We start from the raw sequence: 25,337 nt of genomic DNA on the forward strand, positions 1-25,337 counted from the left end.
ACGTGCGTGATCCTGTACATTAGATTCATTTAACCCACAGACACAACCATGACAGACTTATTGTAGCTCAGGTGGCAGATCGGAAAGGTAATACATGCATGACTCTATGAGATTAGATGGTACTGCACAGGTGAAAACTGCAACACCAAAGACAACTACAGCTATCAACTGCTCTGAGAGCTAAAACTAACGTAAACCCAGAAAGATTACAGTTGGCAACAAAACCAGCTGTATACATTTGCACAATAACAAAACAAGCCCAGGCATGTCTGAGAGTAAGACTTGTGTCAGCTCTCAATGATGATTTAGTACCTACAAATGCAGCTACTTTAACAACCTAAAAACCGCCCAGTGGTTTGCAAAACATGCAAGAAAACTGCTTGTTTCACCACTGAGACAAAAACACGACAGTGAGTACAACCGGGGTATAATGGCTGCGAGGAGGAAACACGAGTCCATACGACAGGAAGGACAAAAGTTACTGATGTGGTTACACAGTGGTAAAAATTAAAAAGCTCCATCCAACAAGCAAAAACCCAGTGAAAAAGATATTTTTCAGTTTTATTAATGACATTATTGTTCAGCTCCTGTTAAGTTACTTTAGTTATTGTTAAACTAAAGTGTTCAGCAGTTATTTTATAATTTTATACCAGATAAAACCAGAGTGCTTACATTCGACAAACGCTGTGTCACTGCTACTGCACTATAATGCTTGGTCTTGGGAGCTTGTGGCAGTAGATTCACACTTTGAGGCAGTGTGTCATCACTGACAACAGCTGATTGGAAAAGAAGGGTGGAAAATGGCCTTTATTTAATTTTGCTGCTGCCTGCGAACTGCAGTCACAGATAAAATGATTTTCAGTATAATTTATATATCGCAAATGTAATAACCATAAAATAATTTTGAGGCTTTATCGCCCACCCTACTATAGATGGTGATTCCACCAGTGACTTTTTCCACATCATCACTAGAGGGTGGTTCATTTTAAAGCATTACACTGTTGGTCAAAATAAGAATTTGGAGGTGTTTTTGAGGGGATAAGGACAATCTCGGACTGATCCCAAGAAGTTGATTCTGTTCGTCTGGGTGTAGCGTTTTCAGTGGGAGAAACATTTCAGCTTTTATGGGATTTCCTTAGGTGGATATTTAAGATAACATCAAGACACTTTCTCAGACTGAGTTGAGTAAACTGTACTTTTGTAACTTTCTGCTGTGTTTTACAGTGTTCAAAGAGTTTAAAGTGAGACTTTAAATCAACTGGCTTCATATAAAGTCCAGGAAACTAAAGAACTTTTCTTTTTAAGTGTCTCCTGCCTCTTTATGTAATCTCAGACTGACTCACTGATGTTGCCATTGGGGCTCTGTGGGGGGTCATACCACATGCTGCTGGACTGCTCCTTCTTTCTATATATTCAAGGTCGCAGTCTCACTCTGCAAAGTGCACTCAAGACCAGTAAAACGCTTTTCCGGTTCAGCGTCTCTTACATGTGAAGAAAACAGTGGCAGAGACAGAAATGTCCAGATGCACTTCACTCTTTTTCAGGTTTTAGCTGGAATCACTCGTCTCCCACATTGTTGCGTAACACTTGCACTTCCTCTCTGCCTGCCCATCATGTCATACTATAAATTACAGAGGCCTGAATTTAACAAAGATAACCTAACGCCGACTTACAACACCATCCTGAATACAGATGGCACAGTCCGATCCCCAAAAGGAAAAAGTATGCGCGCAGCCGCTGACAGTGATGTCATCCAAAGACATATTGTGTTGGGTGCCGAGTTCCTGCAGCTTAAAAAGGCCAAATACATCGTAAGTTGCATAATTATTACAATAAAAATAGAAAGCGCTTCAGGTGTCTCCACATCAGAGCTGACGTCCGCTGAGCACATCTGCATCACAGCCCGGTCATGTCTTCAATCAGGCTGGCTTTTAAAAGCAGCACTTTTTCTGTTAATGATTTTTTTTCTTTTATAACAGCTTTACCGAATTCAAGGACCCTTTCTTCCATTTTTATTTTGCATTTTTATCTCTTTGTTTGAAGACAAACACTCGAACTGGAAATTTGTATCAAACAATGTGTTCCCCCCCAAAGAAAATCCCTCCCTCTGCTTTTAGCCCACTGCTTCACGCACCCTTGTTCTTTTATTTCATACAGATCTATTCAAAATACATTTTCTCTTCTCACAGATGAAGCTCTGCCAGATAACAGATTGGGAACAAAGACCATCAGCGCACACGCTGGCTCTAATTGCAGCACATTTCAATATATTCAGCGGTCTTCAGGGTTTGCTTTTTCCAAGACGCCCAATCGTTATTAATCAAACAGACTTCTTCAATATGTCCTCACGTTTGAAAGTGCAACCAAGACAAAAGAAAGCTGACAAAAGAAGCTCCAGCGAGGCAATTGTTCAAGGGTAATATTTTTATGACCACCAATCATTTTATCACAGAACAGCAGAGCTAACAATTACTGTACACAGTGGTGGTGCCCACAGTGATTTAGGCGAGCAGACAAAAATGCAAAGTGCCAAGAACATTGGCATATTTTCCCTCTTAATAAAAAGCCCACCCATTTACTGCAGTTCAATCTATTCATAATATTAGCACCACTTAATACAAAAGAAGCCAGGAGATTAAGTAAATTAGCTGATTAAAGAGCGGCATGATAATTTAAAATTTATTGAGATCTGAGCAAAGCTTTTAAGAATACGAGGCCATGTCTGATTCAACAACTAAAGCATTAAACAGCTGAATAATTACTAATAAATGACGAAAAAAAGAAAATAAATAGGCCACGGAGAAGTCAAGACCTGTATCAGCTATAATCCAGATGTGTAAATACATTTAATGCCATTACATTTAGCTAATTCTGTAAGAGCAGAGAAGCGAAAAGTGTCCGAGTGAAGACGGCAGAGGAAGAGAGACACAAGCGCGAGGAGGTCACTCGTCCACCCCCTCATGCTCATCTCTTACCTCCATCTGCTCCGAGGCCCTTTCCTCAAAGCTGTGACCTTCCTAATGTTAAAACAACAAACAGCTTTCCGCCCACTAGACCTTCATCCACCAACACCGTCTCTCCATCTGTTCTCATCTGTTTCACTAACATGCAGAAAGCCTGCATATAGAATCAGAGCAATAAATACGTCAAAGAAATTCATCAGGCACGGATGCTTTCTCTTCTCGCCTAACAGCGCATCCATTTTAATTTTTTTTTTTTTTTCAACGTTTGACCTCAAGCTTCATTCGGCAGCTACAAAAAGATTTTGCTCTTACAAACACAAGATCTAACCCATTGCATAAGCAGCTTTTGTTACTGTGCTCCAGGCTCTTCAGGTGACCCCGGTTCTGTTTTATTATTATAATTTCATTTCTGCTCAAAAACAGCATTCTTTCCTCTGACCTCAGCTGGGATGGGATTGAAGCCCGGTGACCTCCTGGATATATTGCCAACTGTGATCTTCATGGGTTTACACTAGTTTTTGCTCTCAGGAACCGTTTGTAGGCACACGAGTATTCAGAAAAAAAGCACAATTTGAATAATTTCACACACAAACTGATGTTCATAAAGACAGATGGTGCAGTGAGAACGCACACACGGGCATACGCATGGTTTTCTAGAGCCAGCTGTAGGTGATAAGATGAAGTGGAGATGGAAGTATAAGGTGTGAATCTACAATCGATGTATGGTCATGTGAAAATCAGCTGATTTCTTCTAGACTTGTGCACTGCTTACTTTTATACCTTCGTGTGCTGGATTTCATTATAACACGTAACTAACGTTTTACCCACTTCATTTACAATCATGAACTAAGAAGATGTAAACACAGTTGGGTGTGATGTAGTGCAGCAGCAGATCAGATCTCAACTGGAAATGGTTCAATTAAAGCCGCAGTAGGCAGAAATGTACAAAAATGGCCCTTTCTTGGCTTCTCTGTCAACACATTTCAGCAGTTTGTCCAAATTTTGTTCATTCTGCGCTCCAGATGGGTTGAGACCATTAAAAATCTTAATTGTGATGACTGCGTTTAAGCTGCGTTAACGCTGATAGCGTTTTTTTTTTTGTTTTTTTTTTAATTAGTTCGTCCCCGTTTGGACTTCTTCTGTGTTGTAAACGCGCAAATCAGTCCGTGCATGATTACATTGCCCCGCCCATCAAAAACTCTGCACATGCGCGAATATATCACACGTTGTTCGACTGACGATTCCCGGTTGGAAAATTTTTACATATCGCCCAACCCTATTGTGCGTATTATATTCCTTGTTTCAGTTATCACACTTTCTCCATGTTCCTTTTATCTTGTTGTCGAGTCCCAGTCTCTGTTTGGTGTTTAGTGCAGACACCGTACCAGTCCTTCTATATAACTTCCAAACATACCAGTCACATTTGTTGAGGTCTATGTCTTTGTGACTTGTACTTTTGTTTTTGGGAAGGTGCACAAAGAGCTATGCTGTAAAGCAAGCATTAGGCAATCCTCAGTTTTGGCTTTGCACAAGACTCCAACCCTGTTATCCCAGGTTCAAGTCCTCTACAAAGTCTTACCTTCTGTGTAGACCGTTCCTTTTCATACAGATAACCTAAAAGGATTTTGATTAGCCGAAGTCTCTTGTCACAGACTAGATTAGCTAAAGCCAGTATAGCTGTCTGATTCCCTCTCATGCCATATTACAGCCTCCATGATTTTCCAAGTAGTAGTAGTGACAGATCTATTGCTTTGGGTTGTTTTTAAATTGTATTGTATGTATAGCAAAGTGACTGTGTTCAGTTTTTTGGACAGTTAAGCATGATTGATATTGTAATAACAAAAAATACCATCTAAAAGTGCCGCAGTCAGAGCCACAATATAGTGCAGTGGAAAGCAGTGCAGACATGGGAGTTGTAAAAAAACAAAACAAAAAAAAACAAAACTGTGGCAGCACAGTTTCTTTTATATAGTTGACATGCAGGAAAATATGTTTGTTCTTAAAACTGCAGAGTAACAGCATGCAGAACAACACAAACTGTATCACAATTCATCCTACTTTAGTCTCTCTCTTAATTTCATCAGTAATACAAGTGTATGTACGTAAAGCAGAGTACTGTAACTTGGGAAAAAAAGACACAAGCAAATCAATGCTCAAAAAAAATACAAAAAACACTGCACAATAAAGAAAAGCACTGCAGTTAACAGAGACACAAAACTGAAATGTTTCCAGAAATATTCCTATCATCACATAGAAGTGTTACTCTCATTTAAGTAAGTGTTACAAATAAATTTACTATAGCAGCTATATGATATGCCATGTCATTGTAGGTAAGATATTTAAGATATTCCATAAAAATAAATATATTATCAATATAGAGTAATATGTCTGGACAGTGGCTTCATTAAACGTCAAGGTTTTGTATCAAGTTTTTCAGATCTTGGATCTTAAAGAATTGCAATGGAGCTTTTATATGTATTTAATGAGTCCGTTTCTGCAGTAGGTGAAATTTTTGCTCAGCATTTGAGCAAAGCTTTCAGATCATCCTCTCCGGGGCATCAACACGCTGACATCACTGGTCCTTGGAGAGATTTAGACTTTGATTTCTCCTTATCAGTTTTTTTCAGCAGGTCTCGCTTTGCTTCAGATCATTTCGATGCTGAAACATCCACTTCCTTACTTATTTTGTTTGAGAAATGTTTGAGAAATGTTTGAGAAATGTTCATTATTATATGATTAACCTCATGACTTCACACTTGATGATGGTTTATATGTGATGAGTTAATAATATGGGGCTATAAAAAGTCACAGCTCTGCACATAATGACTGCTGCCTTGGCCTTTGTTGGAGAACCTTGACAGCGCCACCGAAGTGGTGAAACTCTATTAACTCTGACCAAAGTATTGTTATTTAAACAGTAAATGCTTCTCCAGGCCTCTCTATGTGTTCAAAAGGCAAAGATAAGAAATATATATATTTGCATTTGTTTCCAGACTATTATTTGTAAGAGAGAATGTTGAGGAAAAAGCTGCTGATTTGCCGTTTGATCTGCATTCCCAGCCTTACCCTGACCACGAGCTGTGGGCAGTGACCAAAAGAATGACATCATGAGTACAAACAACTGATGAAAAGAAGCCAGTTGAGGTGGTTTGGGGATCTGACGAGGATGCCTTCAGGAATCCTTTTAGGTGAGGCGTTTCATATCCAACTGGGAAGAGATCCCCGGATACACTCAGAACATGCTGCAGAGATTACATTTGTCAGCTGGCTCAGGGACACTTCAGTATCTCTGTTTAGACCGCTACAACCAAAATATGCACCCAGATCAGTGACAAAAAATGGATGGATGGTACTACTTCTTGGTTGATCCATGTGATATGTCAGAACTACACTAATGAATATGTGAAATCCATGGAGTCAGATAAAACACACCAATTATTTAAACTACAGGAATGCCTTAAAGACCTGGATGACTTATTTCCTGTTTCTAAATTGAGATGAAACTGAGGTTATTGTACTCGGCTTTAAAAATCTTATAAATATGTTGCGTAACTAGATGCTTACGCTGGTACTCTGTTATTAGCTTGGCCTGCAGTAACACCGTGAACACTGTGAGGAATCTTGGGAGTCTGTTGTTGACCAGGATGTGCTTTTCAATGCGCATACTAAACAAATATGTCAGACTGTTTTTTTCCATTTGCGCAACATCTCCAAAATTAGAAACCTCAGAGTGATGCTAAAACACTAGTTCATGCCTTTATTACTGCTATGTTAGACAACTGTGAGTCTGTGGAACCAGTTCCCAGGCTGGACAGAAGCTGTCTCTACTTTTAAGAACAAGCTTAAGACTTTCCTTTTTGACAAAGCATATAGTTGACACTGAACTGGAAACCTTTGCTATATTATAACTTATTTTGACCTACCCCACATGGTAATTTGACCCTTAAAAGTATACAATGAATACTCTCTTTAAAGTTCTTCAAGTGAGTTATGAGAAAAATGGATCAAACATCCAGGGCACCAATACTTGTTTCTCTTACTTTAATGTTACAACGTTACAATGTTAATCTTACATTACATTTGTGAAGCTTCTTCCTACTGAAGCTATGATATATCATGATAATAACGTAGCTTGTTATGGAAGAGTTATAGAAAAAAAAAAACCCCGCAGTGAATTGTGAATAAAATAGATCTTGAAATATGAAAATATCATGAAGGCAGCTCCCGTACTTAAAGCATTCCGACGACTCATAAATGCTCAAACAATAACATGAATTTTGATTCACCCCTTTGTACTCTGAAGGTTTTAACACCGAAAATATTAATATTATTAAGGCTATATTTTGTACAGCTTCTTAAAACACACCTAAGCTATTGTATATATTTAAAAAAATTGGTTGACTTTATGTGGAATAATTGAGTTTGATTAATATTAAAAATTCATACAACAAAAACGCGTGGGATTAAAGTTTAATCATTTTGATGTTTTTGTTTAGGTCTGGAAACTTGAATGAAGTTTATGCATCTAGCTTTTAGACATCATCAAATTTTTATACTTGGGAGTTTACTTTATCAGCTACTAAATACAACAGACAAAGGGAAATAGACATGAACACACTGTGTGCACACATACATATACAACAGCTGTGGCAGGCTAGTCTAAACATAATGACAAGCAAGCAATGAGTTTGCTAGGGTGGGGGGTGGGTAAGGACATGACGGGGGCAAAGCCACTGATTGGATCTCCAAATATAATTTCCCATTAAAGCTCATATCTGCCAAGCCCAGAGGCTGCTTCATTAAAGAAATTTAATGATTCCATTCGTTAACTTTGAAGTGATTTTCTGACGTTTGCACTTCTACTCAACCCACTCGTTTTGATTTTAAAGTTGATTAGCAGCATCCATATGCAACAAGTAGGCTTTGAAGTGCCGTAAATACACAGAGGAGTGCTGGGCCATTTAATTACGAGTGGACCGGTCTGGCATAAATGAGTCTGTTTCTCACCTTAAAACCTCTTGGGCAAAACGGAGCATTGAGAGTTTTTAAAAAAGGTATAAAAATAGGGTGGATTTTAATGTCAGAGTGGCTTTTATTATAAATCTCACCTTTCTGCCTTTACAGGTATCATACAATCCTGCATTTTGGGAGGGGGTCATGCTCTCCTAGAACAATAGAAAATGAAATATGCCCACCTTATAAACCCCTTAAAGAAGCTTTCATTGATTATTTGCCAACCTCTCAGGACAGTCTTTGTACAAACACACCTGAACTTTAATTGATGCATACAAGCCATGAAAGTATAGTTATGAGCTGAGCAGTTTCCATGAAGATTATAGGCTTTATCTAAAAGATGGATCTGTCTAAATACTGAATCCATTGGATAAATGCCTTTAAGCTGGATTCTTTTAATCTCCCGCAGAGGGGGACTCCTCACGGCTCCTTGGACCTGTGACCTCAGTAAATGCTTTTCTGACCAATTTATGGGCTCTGTTGATGCTTTGAAGTCACACTAAATACAAGATGATGTTTATTTTGTAAATTATGGTCATTATTATCCACTAAGATGGATAAACAAAGGTATAATCATCAGTTATTGACATATGATTAACAAAGCATTAGCCTTGGTTCCACAGTTTCAGTCAGATCTGCCCTGTGTTCGAGGCATCTGGTTTTAAAGGGCTAAAAACAGAGAGTGATGTCATGGTGGCTACAGTCATCATTTATATACAGTCTACGGTTTCTGGGCACTGCATTTTCAAACTTCTACATTAGCATTTTGGCTGCTGAGATACATTTTTAAAGCCAGAATTCGCCATATTTAGACGAGAGGGTCAAGCGTTAGGTCATCAATTAGAGGTGCAACACATAATTACTTCTAAGTAACCGACTAATTAAGTACTAATATTTCAATCACCAAAACTGGAGCACTGACTTCTTCGGCTTGCTGTGCTACACAGGAAGCCATGTCATAAAATTGCATTAAAATTGCATTAAAATGCTCCAAAAAGGAACCAAAAGCGCAAACACAGTACAAAGGTCCCATTCAGTGGCTGCTGTTACTCGAGGTGAGGCCCGTGGCAGGGACACGTGTCAATTAAAACAACCTCGTCAGTTTCCAAATGAGAAATTGCTTTTTTTTACTATCCTGTAAATGTGCTCTTAACCTGGCTCAATTTCAGGTTGCTGCTTGATTCATAAAGAAAATTGAAGACAGTTACATCCTTTAATCTTGAAATGATGTTAATTGAGGGATCACTGAAACTCAGCTGGGATTTTGTAGGAGCATTGAACTCAGTGACTTCCTGTCGGTTGCCCACAGCTGGCCACGTGTAAAAATTTCCCGAAGGATCACCCAGCAGCAGAAACAATAAGACCTTTAAATTGAGAGTGATGTGCTCATTTACGCATGTGGCACAGCAGCGTTAACTTAATTAAAGGAGTCAGTCAGGATGCAACAGAAAATAATGTTGTTCTGCAAATCCGATCTATACAGTGGACCTGCTGATAATAAAGCCTCTGAATGAATCTTGACCTCTGAACATTTTTAATAATGTATAAATCATAATGCATAAAATTCATTTATACTGCTTTAATTGTGATGTAGAACACAGGATTGTGGAAGTAAACTTTTTAGCAGCTTGGATAAATCTGAGCCTCTTCCTGACCAGGTCTATGTTCATTTTCTTGGCAGGTACTCACTGAGCACGTTGCAATTAGGTTTTAAACCAAATATCCAATCAGCAATCACACGGCAGGAAGTCGGTGTATTTAGGCGTGTAGACACGGTGACCTGCTGAAATTCAAACTGAGCATCAGAAAGGAGAAGAAAAGTGATTTAAGTGACTTTGAATATGGCACGCTCGTTGGTGCCAAATGGTCTGGTATGAATATTCACAAACTGCTGATCTGCTTGGATTTTCCCAAAGAACCGTCTCAGGGGTTTACGCAAAACAGTCCAAAAAAAGAGAAAATGTCTACTGAGTGGCTTCAAGCTGAGGCTGAGAAGAAGCTGAGGCTGAGAGGGTCAGAATTTGGCATAAACAACATGAAAGCATGAATGCATGCTGCCTCGTATCAACTGATGGGGGATTCATGCTAAGTACCATAAGGGCAGTACCGTCAATTCCTCCTATACATTTGTCCACTTGTTTTTTTAAATAGTTCAGAGAATAATTATCATCTCAATATAAGGACTAATTATCCATTCATCCATCCCCTTCTGCTCATCCTTATCAGTGTTGTGGGAGGGCATATAAAACACTGGGACATTACCACATGGTAGTTAACACATAATGCACCGGCACCAGCATAAATGCCAGCAATGACGTTGGCTGCTTATGTACGTTAAGTCGTAGGCTCTGCAAAGATTCCCTGCAGAAGTCTAAATACGGCGTCAGGCTGGTGGTGTTGTGGGGGATATTTTTTTAGCACATGTTGGGCTCCTTAGCACCAACTGAGCATTTAAATATCAAAGCCTACCTGAGTACTGTTGCTGACCATGCCCACTGTACTAAGCCTCAACAGTCAGCAGATCTCAATCCAAAAGAGCACCTATGGGATGCGACAGAAAGGGGAGGTTGGATCGTGGATGTGCAGCCGACAACTCTGCAGCCACTGTGTGATGCTGTCACATCAACACAGCTAAAATCTCTGAGGAATGTTTTGAGCACATTGCTGTAATCTGTGCCATGAAGAATTAGGACAGTTTTCTCAGAGCCTGGTTCTGCCCGAGGCTTCTTCCTGTCAAAAGGAAGTTTTTCCTTCCCACTGTCACCAATTGCTTGCTCATAGCCCATTTGATTGTTTGGGCTTTCTCTGTATTATTGTAGGATATTTACCATAATAATATAAAGCGCCTTGAGGTGACTACTGTAGTGATTTGGCACTATATAAATGGAAAGGCAAAAAGCGATCCAACCCGGTACCAGCAAAATGTACCTAATAAAGTGGCTGGTGAATGTATACCTGAGCAGTTTCTATTCAGGAAGTTCTGACTTGTTACACAAAACTGCTCTACACCCATGCCAGCAGCTCTGTGAGGCAAATACTACATATACTACATACAAATACTAATAAATCAATATTTAAGAGGTGTAATATTAAGCATCAGGATAGTTTTTCATCACAAATCAGGCAGCCTTTTGTTGATTTTTTTATTTATTTATTTTTTAATAGAGATGGGAGCTCCGTGTGCATTTAAACATTGTTTAGGATATATTTCCCCTTTTCCTCCATGGGTCATATTCTGTTTGCTTGTTTGTATTACTGAAAAAATAATATTGGTAATAGGATGCTGATATTCATAAAAAGAAAAAGTAGCTGTGATCAAATCAAAATTCACACAGTCATCTTTTTAAAAATACGCTGCTCCCATCTGATCAGCTCGATCCACTGGGACTAACACATGCAGACCCTTTACAGCAGACAGACTTCCATAATGAATAAAGCGAGAGATTGACAGCTCCGAGCTCGCGCAAGACCCCATTTTAAGTGGTTGCCATGCCAGCTTCACAGCAGTCAGTGACTCCATGTTACACCACAAGCTCTTAGAGCGGCTCTATGAATAATTCACCACCTTTAAGAGCGAAGGAGAATCCTTGCTAGCAGCATTTTGGGGAATTTATTTCAAACATTCAAAAAGCTGTCACTTTGACAACAGCCGCGACTAACAGATTCCCACCGACGTTTGAAGACGACGGTGGTCCCCGGCGAGGCTGTTTTAATAAAGAGAGCAGAAAGCAGGTCAAACCTCCCACAATCCTCTCCGCTGCATCTTGTCCTCGTTTGTGATTCCAATTGAGTGTTGTTAACGATGATACAACTAATCACTTATGAACGGAAAGATCACAGAGGCGACGTGCAGGAGCCGTCGTTTTGGGGATCAACTACCCCACGTAGGCAAGGAAAAGAAGCATTTCAGTCACACATCAATCAGAGAGCGCTCGCATGTTTGAATAAAGTGTTTCAGTTCAAGTGAATCTTCAATCAGTGCACTTGCCTACATGATTCATTTACATCTACAGCAGCAGCAGCAGCAGCTCTGAGGAGTAAGTGGGTGATAACCTGTTGCATCAGTGGAACATACTTGTTGCTTTTTCGGTGGAAAAGCAATCAGTGTAGCCTATTTTATTCATTTCTGTCTGTTATTAAGGGTAAAAGAGCAGGGATAAATGGAGGATCTACAAATAAGCAGACACACATGAAAAAGATTTTTTAATGTAATATACTCTGATTTATAACCTTTCTGCTTCATTATTGATTCTTAAAAGGTGCAGCAATGCAGCTATTTTTCATGCTCACAGGGATTATTCAGTTTAATGTATTGCATTCTAATATATTTAGATTTAACAGCTATTCACTGACATATTTTAAAGCAATCAAGCCAAAATTTTCAGTAGTTACAGAAACAAGTGTGAATATTTGCTGGTTTTCTTTAAACTGAATAGCTTTAGGTTTTTCACACTGGGGTGTAACCAATAATCATTTTGTTGAAGCTCTTAAATTAATTATAATGCATTTTTTCTTTTCTGCCTTTTAAATTTTTTTCCCCCCTCATTCTCATTAGCTCCATTGTGGGGTAAAAGTGAAGCCATGCATAAGGCAGGACTTCATTTTACGCATCAGAAAGGAAACAAAGAAAAGAAATAAATAGATAACCAACAGATCCAAAAGCACCCAAATGCAGATACAAGTCATTCACAAAACTCTGCAATATTCACAACATACTCAGCACCAAGACATCTGCCCGTAACTGCTGGATTCTGACCTGATCTGAATAATCTAAGCTGCATGGGTAATCTCCCAATTGAAGACCTTGCCTAAATGTTCTATAATTTATGCAGAGGCTGTCATTCATCACATTGGTACCTCACCATAAATAAGAAAATGAGGTGTAATCAGAAACTTGTTTTAATGTCACTACCCACTCTGATTTAAAAGCATCCTTATTGTATTGATTCCTTAATGAACTAAACATAAGAGGATAACTTGATCCTGCTGGTATCCAATAATCCACACCACAAACCATGTCTGGACATTTTTATTCACCTTAAGTAGTTTCTTCAGAAATTTACCATGAAAAACTTCAATAAACGAGATATCTTCACACCTCTGACTCATATACTGGTAAGCAACTGCAGCAGGGCTTCAACAGATAATCCCGAGCCTCTAGCTTTAGTTATCCCACTGTAAAAGGCATTTTTTTAGCCTGCTTTACTCATTTTCGACAAGCTTGCTACCGCTAAATGTTACATCGAGATAACCTAATCTTCCACTACTCGTATAACTGAATTTTCTCACAAGGCAAGTAAATTTAAATGCCTTAACAATATTTTGCTAGTGAGTAATCAAACATAAACACCACTGCAAAAGAAGGCGCCCCGTCTCCGTTGCCCTCCGGTGACAAACCGCCACAATCCAGGTATTTTGTCACTGCCAGACTTCTGTGCAAGTGATGATAAATTATGCAAATTAACTGGCATTGCCTCCCTGGTGTAAAAACACATCTAAAGTAGGTTACAAACCGTCTGCACTGAAATATTTCTGCAGCAGTAGCTGCGCGGGTCAGAATCAAGAGTAAACATGGATTTAGTGTGCAGGCTATCGGGCCTGAGTGTTTGTGTAAGTGCTTGCGTGATAAATAAGAAATGCACGGAGTTCAACATGGGAGCAATCTGACTGCTGACATTTTCCACTTCTAATATAGAAACGCCAACAAGTAATAAAGAGGACACGAGGAAAACCTGTTCTTAAAAGGCGACTGCATAATAAGACTGATGCAAAGATGTTTCTTTTATGGATTATATGTTTAACAATCACCACATGGAAGCTGAAGTACACATTGATTTTGCACACACACACTTTAGAGCAGCTTCTGCTATAAAATGAACATCTACCACAAAGCTGATACGTATCATTTACCGTTATTTATTTAGTAGCTTCCTAGAATGGTAATTTTTCTTCCATTTTCAGCCCAACTACAGTTATTTAGCATAGTGTTTAGTGTGTTAGAGTGTAAGCATGAAGCACCAGACCAAATCATCTGCGTGGTATGCGCAGACTTTTATGTTTTTATCACACGCTGTTACCAGTCAGCACTGCTGGAGCCGCTCTGCGTGTTTCCTCATGTTTGATATGAACTGTGATTTCTTTCACATTTGTAGTCGCGCTGGAGGAGATACAAAAAAAAAAAAAAGTGAAACGCAGAACAAAAATAAGCACACACGGACACACATAAACAGCGACGGCGTGAGTCGTTAGTACCGAGCGACCAGTGGACCATTTTCCCCCTAACAGGAGGCTACAGGCCAAAAGCATTAACCAATTCAAAAGCTGTCCTTCATGACCGGACCACCGTGGACTGTAATTGGTCCATTTCCTTCACAAGGCCCTCAAAGCGAGCGCACACACACACACACACACACACACCGCACACATGGGCGCGATCAATAAACAATTTGCTAAGACAGAGGGCCTGCCTGTTACCTCGCAAGAAGGAAAGCAGGAGAGTCACATAAATTTACATGAAACGAGGCCAGCCGCCTCCTCCCCGTCATGACCAGAGATTTCAGACAGATTCCAGTTCACATGAAGCGCTGTGTGGTAAAACAGATGGATCTGGCTGCAAAAAGGAGTTTCATATTCAGACTCACACACGCTGAGACAATTTCACACCACAAAAATTATGGAAGCAACCCTCCCCCCTCCATCTGGTGAAAGCATGGCTTGCGTGCATGTGTGTGTATGTGTGTGTTAACTAACAGCTAGAGCTGAGCTTTGCACCTTTTTTATCCAAGATAATTAAAGACAGAGTGAAAGAAAGAAAAAGAGCGAGCTTCTGGAGTCTGTACTCCTCTGATGTTTGCTCACATACTCCCTCTCTCTCCTCCCTGTATGTGACGCTGCCTGCCCACCCACTCTTAAAGAGAGAGAGAGAGACAGAAAGAGTAGAAGAGACAGAGAGAGAGAGAGAGACAGCGAGAGGAGGGACACGGAGCAGAACAGAGAGCGAGTCTGTTTTCAGCTCCCAGTTCACTGTCGCTCCTCTGCCAGGCAGCACTCACCCATCCACCATCACACGCTCTCAGACACATTTGCTCTCACTATACAGACAGCTGACAACACCTTCTCATTTCCTCTGCTGCCGCACCGACCCACAAAGTCAGATCCAAAGGAGAGGGGGGAAGAGAAAGAAAAAAAAACTGACTCGATTGGTACAGAGCACACACAGACACACACGCGCACAGCTGAGCAGACACACCAGCTCCGAGGCTGGGTCGAGGCTGGAGAGGGCGTCTGGAGAATGGAATGGGACCTCAGCAGGATGGAAAGTGAACTGAGGCACATCAACCCGGACCTGCTGCAGCCCAGCAAGAGCTTCAAGAAGCCCTCCTCGGGCACCATCACCCTCAACGTAGGGGGGTTCCTGTACACGGCCCACCGGACCACCCTTGCCAAACAACAGGGCTCGTTTCTCGAGGAGGTGGCCAACGGTAAGAAGGCGGTCCAGCACACCGATTCCATGGGCAACCCCTTCATCGACAGAGATGGTCCGGTTTTTCGCCATGTGCTCAACTACCTCCGAACAGGAGAGCTCCAGCTGCCCGATGACTTCCGGGAGGCGGGGCTCCTGCGACGAGAGGCCGATTTTTACCGCCTGACTGAACTGGTGGAGGCTGTGGTCGAGTGGGAAACTCAGAGGGCGGCACTGCGGGAACCCGCCTTCCTGGAGGTGACGGATAGCCACGAGAGGTCGCAGGGCCTCAAGGTGTACTGCAGTGACCCCGCCTTCATCGATAAGGTCAAAGGGCGGCTGGTGCAGATCTCCAAGAGCCGCTTGGATGGCTTTCCGGAAGAATTTGTGGTGTCATCCAACGTGATACAGTTCCGACACTTCATCAAGTCGGAGCCTGGCTCGCGGCTCGTTCTGAAGGAGGACAGCACATTCCTGTGCACACTTGACTGTCTGAAACTAGAGACAGTGATGCTAGCACTGAGATCGGGCTTCAAGCTTGTCACCTGCCTTGACAGCAGCAAAGGCTCCGTGGTGGTGGCCGAGGCCCTGCATTTTGTCAAGTAGGATGAAGATGATGAAGGGGGCGGGGAGGGGGAAGATAGAGGGAGAAAGGAAAGAGCCTGTTTCTATATCCACCCTGTGAGGTATTGGTTTGAAAGTGTTGTAAGATGTGCCGAGCTGTAATGTGTCATTGATAGAAGAACTGGTGGGTAGGTCTGTCGTACAGGGCAGGTTTTAAATGTTTACTGCACAATAGTGGCTTACACACACACACGGGATACGTTTTTGGGTGATTGTTCTGAGCAGAATGGTATTTTAGCATCACCGTTTGCACTGCTTTGTATTTATAGAACTCAAAATGACCCACATCATCTTGACATTTATAGCATCTTTAACTGCATCTGGTTAGGTATCATGCAAAAGTTTAAGTGACGCGAAAGTCGACGGCGAGTCCTTTCACACAGAAGACGAGCGCGTCGAATTAAGGTTTTAAAAAACTGCTTGTGTTGCGTGATGTGCACTGCTGTGCCATTCAGCTTTTACTACAGCCTCTGTGTGTGTGCACACGTGTGTGTATGTGTGCTGGCGTGCGTGTGTGTCCACTGCTAAACCCACCCCTGTGTGCTGTGTTTAGTTGGTTTAATAGCTTGTGCTCAGTTTATTAGCCTCTCCGGAGCCTGAAGGGACAGCCACAGCTCATTCGGATCGATTTGGATGGACAAAGCGAACTTCACAACCAAATGTTTGAGTTTTGAGTGCAAAGAACTGTGATTATTGTAAGGGCTTTGAATCTAGCATGATGCATGTGCACTAAATAAACTGTGTGTTTGTTAGTGCTGTGAGCCTCTGTGAAGCCAGTGACACAAAAAATAAAATGCCTATTACTTTTCAATGTGAGTATTTTACAAATAAAAGTGAGACTAAAACTCTTGGGTCAGAGTGTTTTGACGTTTAATGTCGCTGCTTTTGTGTGACAAACCTCACAAAAACTGCTTCCGTTAATGAGGAAACTTATTTTAAACTATCAGGCAGCAAGTCTTAGTATTAGATTATTTTTTCTTTCATACAACAGCTTAAAAGCTACACTTATAACCATTTAGTCCTGACCCTGCTGAACTTACAGTCTGTACAGAGTGAGACTGTTACCCACTGAGTCAGACAGGAGCATTATTAATGTTACGTATCCAAATGGGAGCTATACACAGACTTGGCTCTTGCTTACAGCTAGTACTTTTCCATGCTATAAATGATGCACTTCTGCAGTTCTCCAAACATGTGAAACACTGTTTTCCACATCTGGAAAATTAAAAGGAGAAGGGAGTCTTTTCCACGGTTTTACATGCCAGCCAGTGGAAACCTGTAGAAATTACCAGGCTTGTGATATTATTTCCTCTGATGCTGTTCCACGATGTATTGTTCAGATCACGCAGCGCTGCAAAGTAGCTAAACATCATTAACTGCAAAAAAACCCCAAGACATGGAAGCAAAAATGTTAGAGGCACAGCAGTCAAAGATCTCAGAAATAGTACAGGAAATTCCTAAAGGAGCTTCCAGGGGGTGAAAAGGGTTTCAAAACGTATTTTATGGCAAAGTGTGGAAACTGTTAAAGCAGTTATTAATGCAGTTTCACATCACTGAAATTATAATTAATTAACAAAACGATAATAAATTGTCAGAAAAGTAAAGGTGCAAGACTTGCTTCTAGAAGGACTGATTCAATCTGAAACAAAGCTCTATAGTTTCATTTGCCTTCTTGCAATATGCCACATGAAACTATCAGAAGGGCTACAGATACATTTTTTAGCGGTTAGTACAGAATTAGAATGCTCTGTATTTTTGGCCGCAAAACCACGCTTAAATATTTTTTTAAAAATATCTAAATGAACAAACCTCTCTCTCTTATACAGATACATTAAAAAAATAAATAGAAAATAACAGCAATAGGCAACAGGTCCACTCTAAGGAGAGCACCTGACATCAATATAAAAGTCACTACTTCTCATAACTCGGCAGAGTATGCAGATGTGCTGCTGCGTAATCAGAAAGATTTCTACAAGTTCAATAAAGAGAAAGATTGACGTGGAGCTCTGGTACAAATCTCTGACTGCACGTCAACAGTGATACAGTGAGGCTCACTGTGTGTCCCCACCAGTGTGTCTGCAAAAAGGGTCCTAATTCAGCCCACCGACATCTGCAAAGTGTAAAAAAATTGCAGTGAAGTCTTTAACTAGTGTAATATTTCCGTAAAGTAACCTGCCAGCTGTACGACAGTTGATTGAATCATAAAGTTGCAAATATTAAAATAGCTGGAAAAAAACTATGTGTGATAGTTTTGTGCCTTTCCACTAATCTACATGTAAATACAGACTGTATGAATGTGGAGAAACTGGGATACAGGGTTGAAAAAGCCAAAAAAAACCCCAAACAAACACTTTCCTATGGCTCAGGTGAAAATTTTTAAAGAGCGTTTAAAAAAAAAAAATCAGTGCTTTTACAAGCAAAAATCAACCTATAGGCTCAACAAATGTTGCCAATAAACTAAAAGACGCTGTTTTAAATTGATGTTCTGCTTTAACTAATGTGGCTCATATTCTCAAATAAAGTATTTTAATCATTCCGATCATATTTTCTACAGCATTTCTTTTTTATTTTCAAAGGAATCCTGCAAGATTACTTCCCTAATATAAACTATGAGTTCAGTGTAAGTAGCTCCAACTTGGTTACAACGCTCATTATGTTTAAAGCAAAGTCTCCCATTATTATGCAACAGCGTCTGTCACACAGTCTAATCAAAACATGCCCTGCTCTCACCCTCACACCGCCTGCTACAGTAACTGACAGCCCAAGTCGTGCTGCCTCCACAGTGCAGCAGCTTCCCCTGCCGCAGCCTCGAGGGAGCCCCTTCAAACCCGTCCAGCTCTAGTGGAGATATTTGGCATTTTAAAACTGGGTCAGACTCTGGGATGAATTCTGCCCTCCTCCCCCAAGGAGAATCTCTTTTTATCCCTTTTATCACTGTACCCTGATTTGTGTCATGCATCTAAGCAGCTAGTAACAGGTAACAAGTAATCATTACCTGCAAAGTCCAACTTTGCAATATTGTCAAAAGTGCTAACCGTAGGTGTGCTTATTTTAATAGCAGGTGGATTAGTAAAATGGTCTAATTAGCCTCCTGGGAGATGATGCAGAAATTTCATAAGTTCGTGACTGCAGGAATGGAAAACATATTTCACTCTGTGAGACCACTGTAATGCAAATCAATGACTAAACATGGAAGATGCTGCTTTGATTTCATCAGGTGAAACATTCCTGGCTCAAACATAATAACATAACAGGTACAAAGCTAAGTGATGGAAAACGTCTTTAATTTGAATGCACTGAGAAGTAGAATTATATGCCCCTGAGGCAAATAACTAGACAGTAAATCATCAAATATCTACTCCTACACTTTCACAAAGGATGGAAAAGAACTAAATCAATACAACAAACGAAGAGATATGCAAATGAGTTTCTTCTATGAGTCTATTTCCTTTCTAAACCGCTTAAATCAAGTTCCTCGTGATGAATACAAACTTAGCTTCAGATCTAAAAGTAGAGGCTGTGTTTACACGGAGCCTAATATTCTGATCATAAACTGTTTAAAATCTAAAACTGGATTCAAATATTTAAACACATAAATCAGGTTAACTAAGCGTGGTTCAATGGTGGTGATCTTCATGTTCACTCCCTCTGTTCTGATGTAAAATGCATGACGATATTTGCTCCGTGTGTCCATCTCTTTCCAAACAAATGCCAGCTTCCAGCAGATAGTTACAGTCAAGTTTAACATCCATCTACATGTTGCAGCAGAAATCGCCGCTGATAAGACCAGGCAATGTTTTTCTGATCTTCTGTTGTCCATCTTTGGTAACGAGAGTTTCCTGTTCTTGGGCGACAGGAGTGGCATCGGGTGTTCCGCTGCTGTAATCCATCTGCTTCAAGGTTCAACATGTTCAGAGATGATCTTCTTCATACTATTGTTGTAACAAGTGGTTGTTTGAGTTGCTGCTGCTTTCTGATCAGCTTCAAGCACTCTGGCCATTCTTCTCTTACCTCTGGCATCAACAAGGCATTTTCACCCAGAGAATTGGCGCTCACTTAAGTTTTCCCCTTTTTTTGGACCAATCTCTGTAAACCCTGGAGATGACTGTGTGGGAAAATCCCAGCAGATCTGCAGTTTCTGAAACACTCACAACAGCCCAACTGGCACCAACAATGATGCCAAAGTCACTTAACGCCTCTTTATCCCCATTCTGATGTTCAATTCGAGGAGGTCGTCCTGACCGCGCCTACATACCTAAATGCAATGAGTTGCTGCCATGTGATTGGCTGTTAAAATATTTGTGTTAAAAAGCAGTTAATCAGATGAACCTAATAAAGCGACTTGGACGTTTGTCATTTGTAGTTAAGTGTTTGTCTTTGCTTTAAACTTCAACTAACACTCAAACTAATCAAAAAAACCCAGAAAAGCTAAACTGATATAAGCAACTGAAGTCCAGAAACTAAATGAAAGTAAGTTGAAATAAAAAGACAACATCAAAAGGAAATAAAAAACTAATGAAAAACCCGACAACACTAACTGAACAAATCCTCTGTGCATAGTTTGCTCTTAATGCCAACTTTTAGATGAATTAGAGAAACAATAACGAGAAACAGTTGAGACAAGATTGAGTAACACTGATGAGGAGAAATATATAACATGTATTTAAAACATTCACTGTAGTGCAGTCATTTCAATCATTATGAAAAAAAATGCATGGTAGCAACTATAGCTACAGTACTTTCTCTTTAAAATTGAAATTTAAACACATACCCCGAAAGCAGGGGTCTCAAACTCGTGGCCTGGGGGCCACTTGCAGCCCGTGTCACCCCTACTTGCAGCCTGTGTGTTGACACGAAGAAATGTAATGAAATTTGGCCCTTGAAGTTACTGTTTTTGTTAGGGAGGATTTGCTCGTTGTAGAGTGCAATGTTAAAATAAGTTCTTTAAAAAGCAAAACATTATTTAATATGAAGGCGATAATAGCAGAGAGTAGAAACATGTTGAAGGATTGGCTGTGTTAGTTCAGTGAGAGAAAAGCAGTCAAAAAGTAATGTGTACACTTATGTCGCCATTTTCATTTTGTTAAATACAAACAAAATTATAGCAGGAGCGCTGCCACGTGTCTGGAATATTTTCAGAAAGATTTGTGGGCGTTTTCTTGTTTGTTTGAGTTTTATTTATACTACTTGAACACTAAAGTGGCCCTCACATGAGATGATTGTGCCAGCAGTGGCCCACAGGTCATTTAAGTTTGAGACCCCTGCAGTAAAGAAATAACTAAATACCAAATAAAGATTTAGAGAGTGAATTTCATACTATTTAACACACATGTCCTCCCACATGTTATAAACCAGCAGGTTCATTGAACGAGAAAGGGGAAAGAGACATTATTGAGTGTTTGCCTGTGAAGGCTGCAGCGTTTAAACAAACGTGCTGGTACTGGGCGACATTTCCGGCACCGAAGCAAGCAAGCACACACACACAGCCTGGCGTACATTCAAACAATGCTAAGAGGGATGCGTCAAGATCCATTTATGGAAACTTGTGGGAGTGCAAATGTTTAAATTCAATTGTCCCAAATGGTGACAGGCATTCATCTCCTCTTCTTGTTAGGTGTGGAAAATCCTCCACGAAGCAAGTTACATTGCCTCTCGCTACCTCTGCTGGATCTGTTCGTTACCGAGCATGCCCATATGGAGAGCAACAATCAGCCACCTTCTGATGACTAGCAGCTCTTGTTTTACTTCTAACTGCGCTCCCCCCGGCACGGCAGCCGAAACCATCTGCTCCAGCAAGGGGATGTCGTCAAACCGACAACCCAGGCGCCACCACCTTCCTCCCCCGACTCATGACTCACACGCCCACGTCAACCTCTGACATCAGGCGAACCTAATCCACAGCCCACGCCTCGCAGACAAACACAGACGACAAATACACAAACACACATGGTAGGAAAGTAAAGCGCGAACACCTTGAAGAGGAGATTCGCCCAGTGAAGCTGTGATGCTCACATGTCACTCACGCTTTACTGTCAACAACATCAAACTCGAGGCAGGTTTTAATTGCACATCACCTCCATGCATTTTTTATGAGCGTGACTGCTTCACTTATTAGTTGCGGGGGTCAAAGAGATCCACGCCTCATCAAAAGCTGGGAAAAGGGCGACGAGAGCGGTGGCAGGGGCAGGTGGTGATGAGGAGAGAGGCGGTAAAAGCAGAGAGGGAAAACTCAAATATCAACAGTCTTATCTCAGTCTTTTCACCTGTTGCCAGGCAAACTCAACTCCCTCTGTCGCTCCAACACACCCCTCCTTATCATGACGGCTCAGTCGTGTGGTGCCGCTCAGCCAGAAAATGACTAACATACCTCAGATTTTTTTTTTTAATCTTTCAATCGCAGAAAGAGAAGTAAAAGCAAAGGAGGAGGAGGAGGAGGTGGTGGTGGAGGAAGGATGAAATGAAGAAGGAGAGGGGGAGGGGAGGTCAGGCCCCTACTGCTTTCAGACTCAGCGCAGACAGCAGTAATATCAAAAAGAGATATCCAAGTATGAACGTGCAGAATCTGTGGATTCTTTGGTACTGGAAGCCTTGTGGGCTTCTGTTTGCAGCACAGGGTTTTTATTTCCCACTTTACAGCCTGTATCATAGAGAAAGCACTGAGTCACGGTTAACACTGTTCACGCAGGGCAAAGAGTGGTTTGTAATTAGTGGACAGATACCAGCTGAACAGGTCAAACGTGTTAAGTTCTAACATTTCCATTGGTACTTTATTCCTTTCTCACCCGCTATATGTGTAAAAGCTCCTAATGCAACAGTAGGCCATTTGTTAGTTCATAGCTATATATATATATATATATATATATATATTTTATAATATAATATAATATAAATGTTTTTAGATGAGAGAGAAAGAGAGAGAGACGAGAGAAGAGAGAGAGAGAGAGAGAGAGAGAGAGAGAGAGAGAGAGAGAGAGCTGTAATGAAGTGTGATTCTGGTAGAAACCTAAGCGTTGGCTAAAATTTATCTAAGAACCAGGTAAAGATCATTGTCTGATTATTATTTAGCTTTTTATTAACCTTTTAAAAATATATCTGCATCCAAGTCCGATTTTAAACAGCAGCAGCAGCCAGCTCACATATGAGGTTGCCGCTTATCGTCTACAACTATTTCTACTTGAGGCACTCATGACTCACTGCTGTTGCCTCCTAAACGAGAGGCGCATCTTCTCAGGAAAGACAAGCCTTCACTGCAGGATTAGGAACAGAAGTCAAAACAGGAAACACACAGATTGCAACGTTTCTTCCCCCTTTGAGGTTTTCTTGTCTGATCTTTGCAGACTGTTGCTGAAATCCTGGGCTCCTTACACTCGTGCACTGACGTATTTTAGAAATGACAACAGAAACAGGACATGCTCACTCAAAGCAGAGCCCAGCAATGCTGCACATGTCTCTGGAGGAAGTTTGTTTGTTTTGTTTTTTTTATGTGGTGTTTTTATTTGTTTTATCAGTTTTATAGTTTCTGTGCTTTTATGTTCATGCTTTTATTTTGAAAATCCATCTTTTCTGGTGCCTGTAGATAGTTTTTCCTCTTACTAACTACACTGTGTAAAGTATAAAATGTGGTGGAGGAGGATTATGGTATGGGGTTGTTTTTAGGAGCTGGGCTTGGCCCCTTTGTTCTAATGACAGAAACTCTTAATGTTTCATTATACAAGAGGTTTTTGACAATTTCATACTTACATACAAACTTTGTGGGAATGGTTTGGGGATGATCCTTTCCTATTTCAACATGACTGGACACCAGACAGTCATGACACAGATGAGCGAGTTTGGTGCGGAGGAACTTGAGTCCTGACCTCAGCCCCACAGAACATCTATGGGATGAATTAGAGCGGAGACTGCGAGCCAGGCCTTCTCATCCAAGATCAATGTCTGACCCACAAATGCACTTCAGGAAGAATGGTTAAATAATCCCATAAACACTCCTAAACCGTGGAAAACCTTCCCAGAAAAGTTGAAGTTGTTAAAGTGGGCAGACCTCATATTAACACTTAGTGTTAACCCTATGGATTAAGAATAGGATGTCATTCAAGTTCATATGCACGTGAAGGCAGACGAGGGAATACTTCTAGCATTGTAGTGCACATTCTAAATGGAAAAGTTGAGTTTTGTGTCACTTTAAAATGCCATGGAAGATTTGCGTGTTGTCCCATGGAGCAGTGATGGAAACGGGGAAGGTGATCGGCACTAGATCAACATTACAGCTGAGTTTAAACCTCTGCTGAAATCCTGTGAATACCATCTTCTCCTCATCACCCAAATACGGGACCTGGTGTCGGGATAATTAACTGCGGGTTGCATCTTTTCTGCGCAGGAGGTCGGCACCGCTGAGACTGGAGGCCACAAAGAGACACACGTCTCTGCTGCCGGCTGCTACTGGATGTATTTCTGCAGCTCCATAAAAAGACTTTATTTTTTAATGATCCCTTTATGAATTTTCTCTTTGCTTAACCTTTGGATTTTATTTAGTTAGTTTTATTTAGTCATTCTTATTTGTGGTTTAGTATTTCTGTGTTTTATGGTTTCAGGAAACGTTAAAAGTGACTCCATGGTTACCATCGCTCTTTTTGCTCCTAAGCTGCTGGCTGTAATACTGTTTTTCTACCTTTTTAGTCTCCTGTTAAATTCCCCGTATACACACAGACACACTCATTCATACACGAGACACTACTTGTGATGTCACTTTCACCCCGTGTCACTCTACAAAGAAACAACATGCATAAACAGTCTGTTAAATACCATTTACATAAATGTTGGTGTACATTTATGTAGCTCAATGCAGAAAGGGTAACTGTGGGAAATCAACCATTATGCAGAGATGCTAATCAAAGAGCCTGACGGCAGTGGCACTGTGTGCTCAAATGCTGAGAGCTTCTTCAAGGACATAGCACCAAAAAAACAAACCAAAAAAAAAAACCAACACACATGGCAAGCACAGACAGTGGCTACAGTGGACAGTTTAATTGTTTCTAATACTCAGTTTCTCTTCACTACAAAGAAGATCATCATGGCAAAGACTAAAGGACTAAAGAGAACAAACACAAACAAGAAGAGAAAACACTGGTTGTTATTAGGTAGCACCTAAAGACAGCACCATGCACAGACCATAAAGTAACCAAATTACAGCAGAACAGTTCCCAAATTGGAAAACCAAAAAAAAAGAGATGAGAAATAGATGCAAGAAGTTGTTTTTCTGATGATGTCATTAGTTGCAT

General features: G+C 40.7%; 2 protein-coding genes across 2 annotated transcripts in view; one reads left to right on the forward strand and one right to left on the reverse strand.

Moving 5' to 3' along the window:
- LOC102303915 (general transcription factor IIF subunit 2) overlaps positions 1-25,337 on the reverse strand; it is a 64,896-nt gene that overhangs the window by 13,682 nt on the left and 25,877 nt on the right. The window lies entirely within an intron of this gene.
- kctd4 (potassium channel tetramerization domain containing 4) lies at positions 14,917-16,907 on the forward strand. Its single transcript, XM_005940435.3, has one exon. The coding sequence runs from the start codon at positions 15,268-15,270 to the stop codon at positions 16,042-16,044; it is 777 nt and encodes a 258-aa protein (XP_005940497.1). The 5' UTR covers positions 14,917-15,267; the 3' UTR covers positions 16,045-16,907.

This window comes from Haplochromis burtoni, unplaced genomic scaffold (assembly GCF_018398535.1).
Source record: "Haplochromis burtoni strain Fernald_Lab_line unplaced genomic scaffold, NCSU_Asbu1 Contig_274, whole genome shotgun sequence".
Taxonomy (NCBI): Eukaryota; Metazoa; Chordata; class Actinopteri; order Cichliformes; family Cichlidae; genus Haplochromis; species Haplochromis burtoni.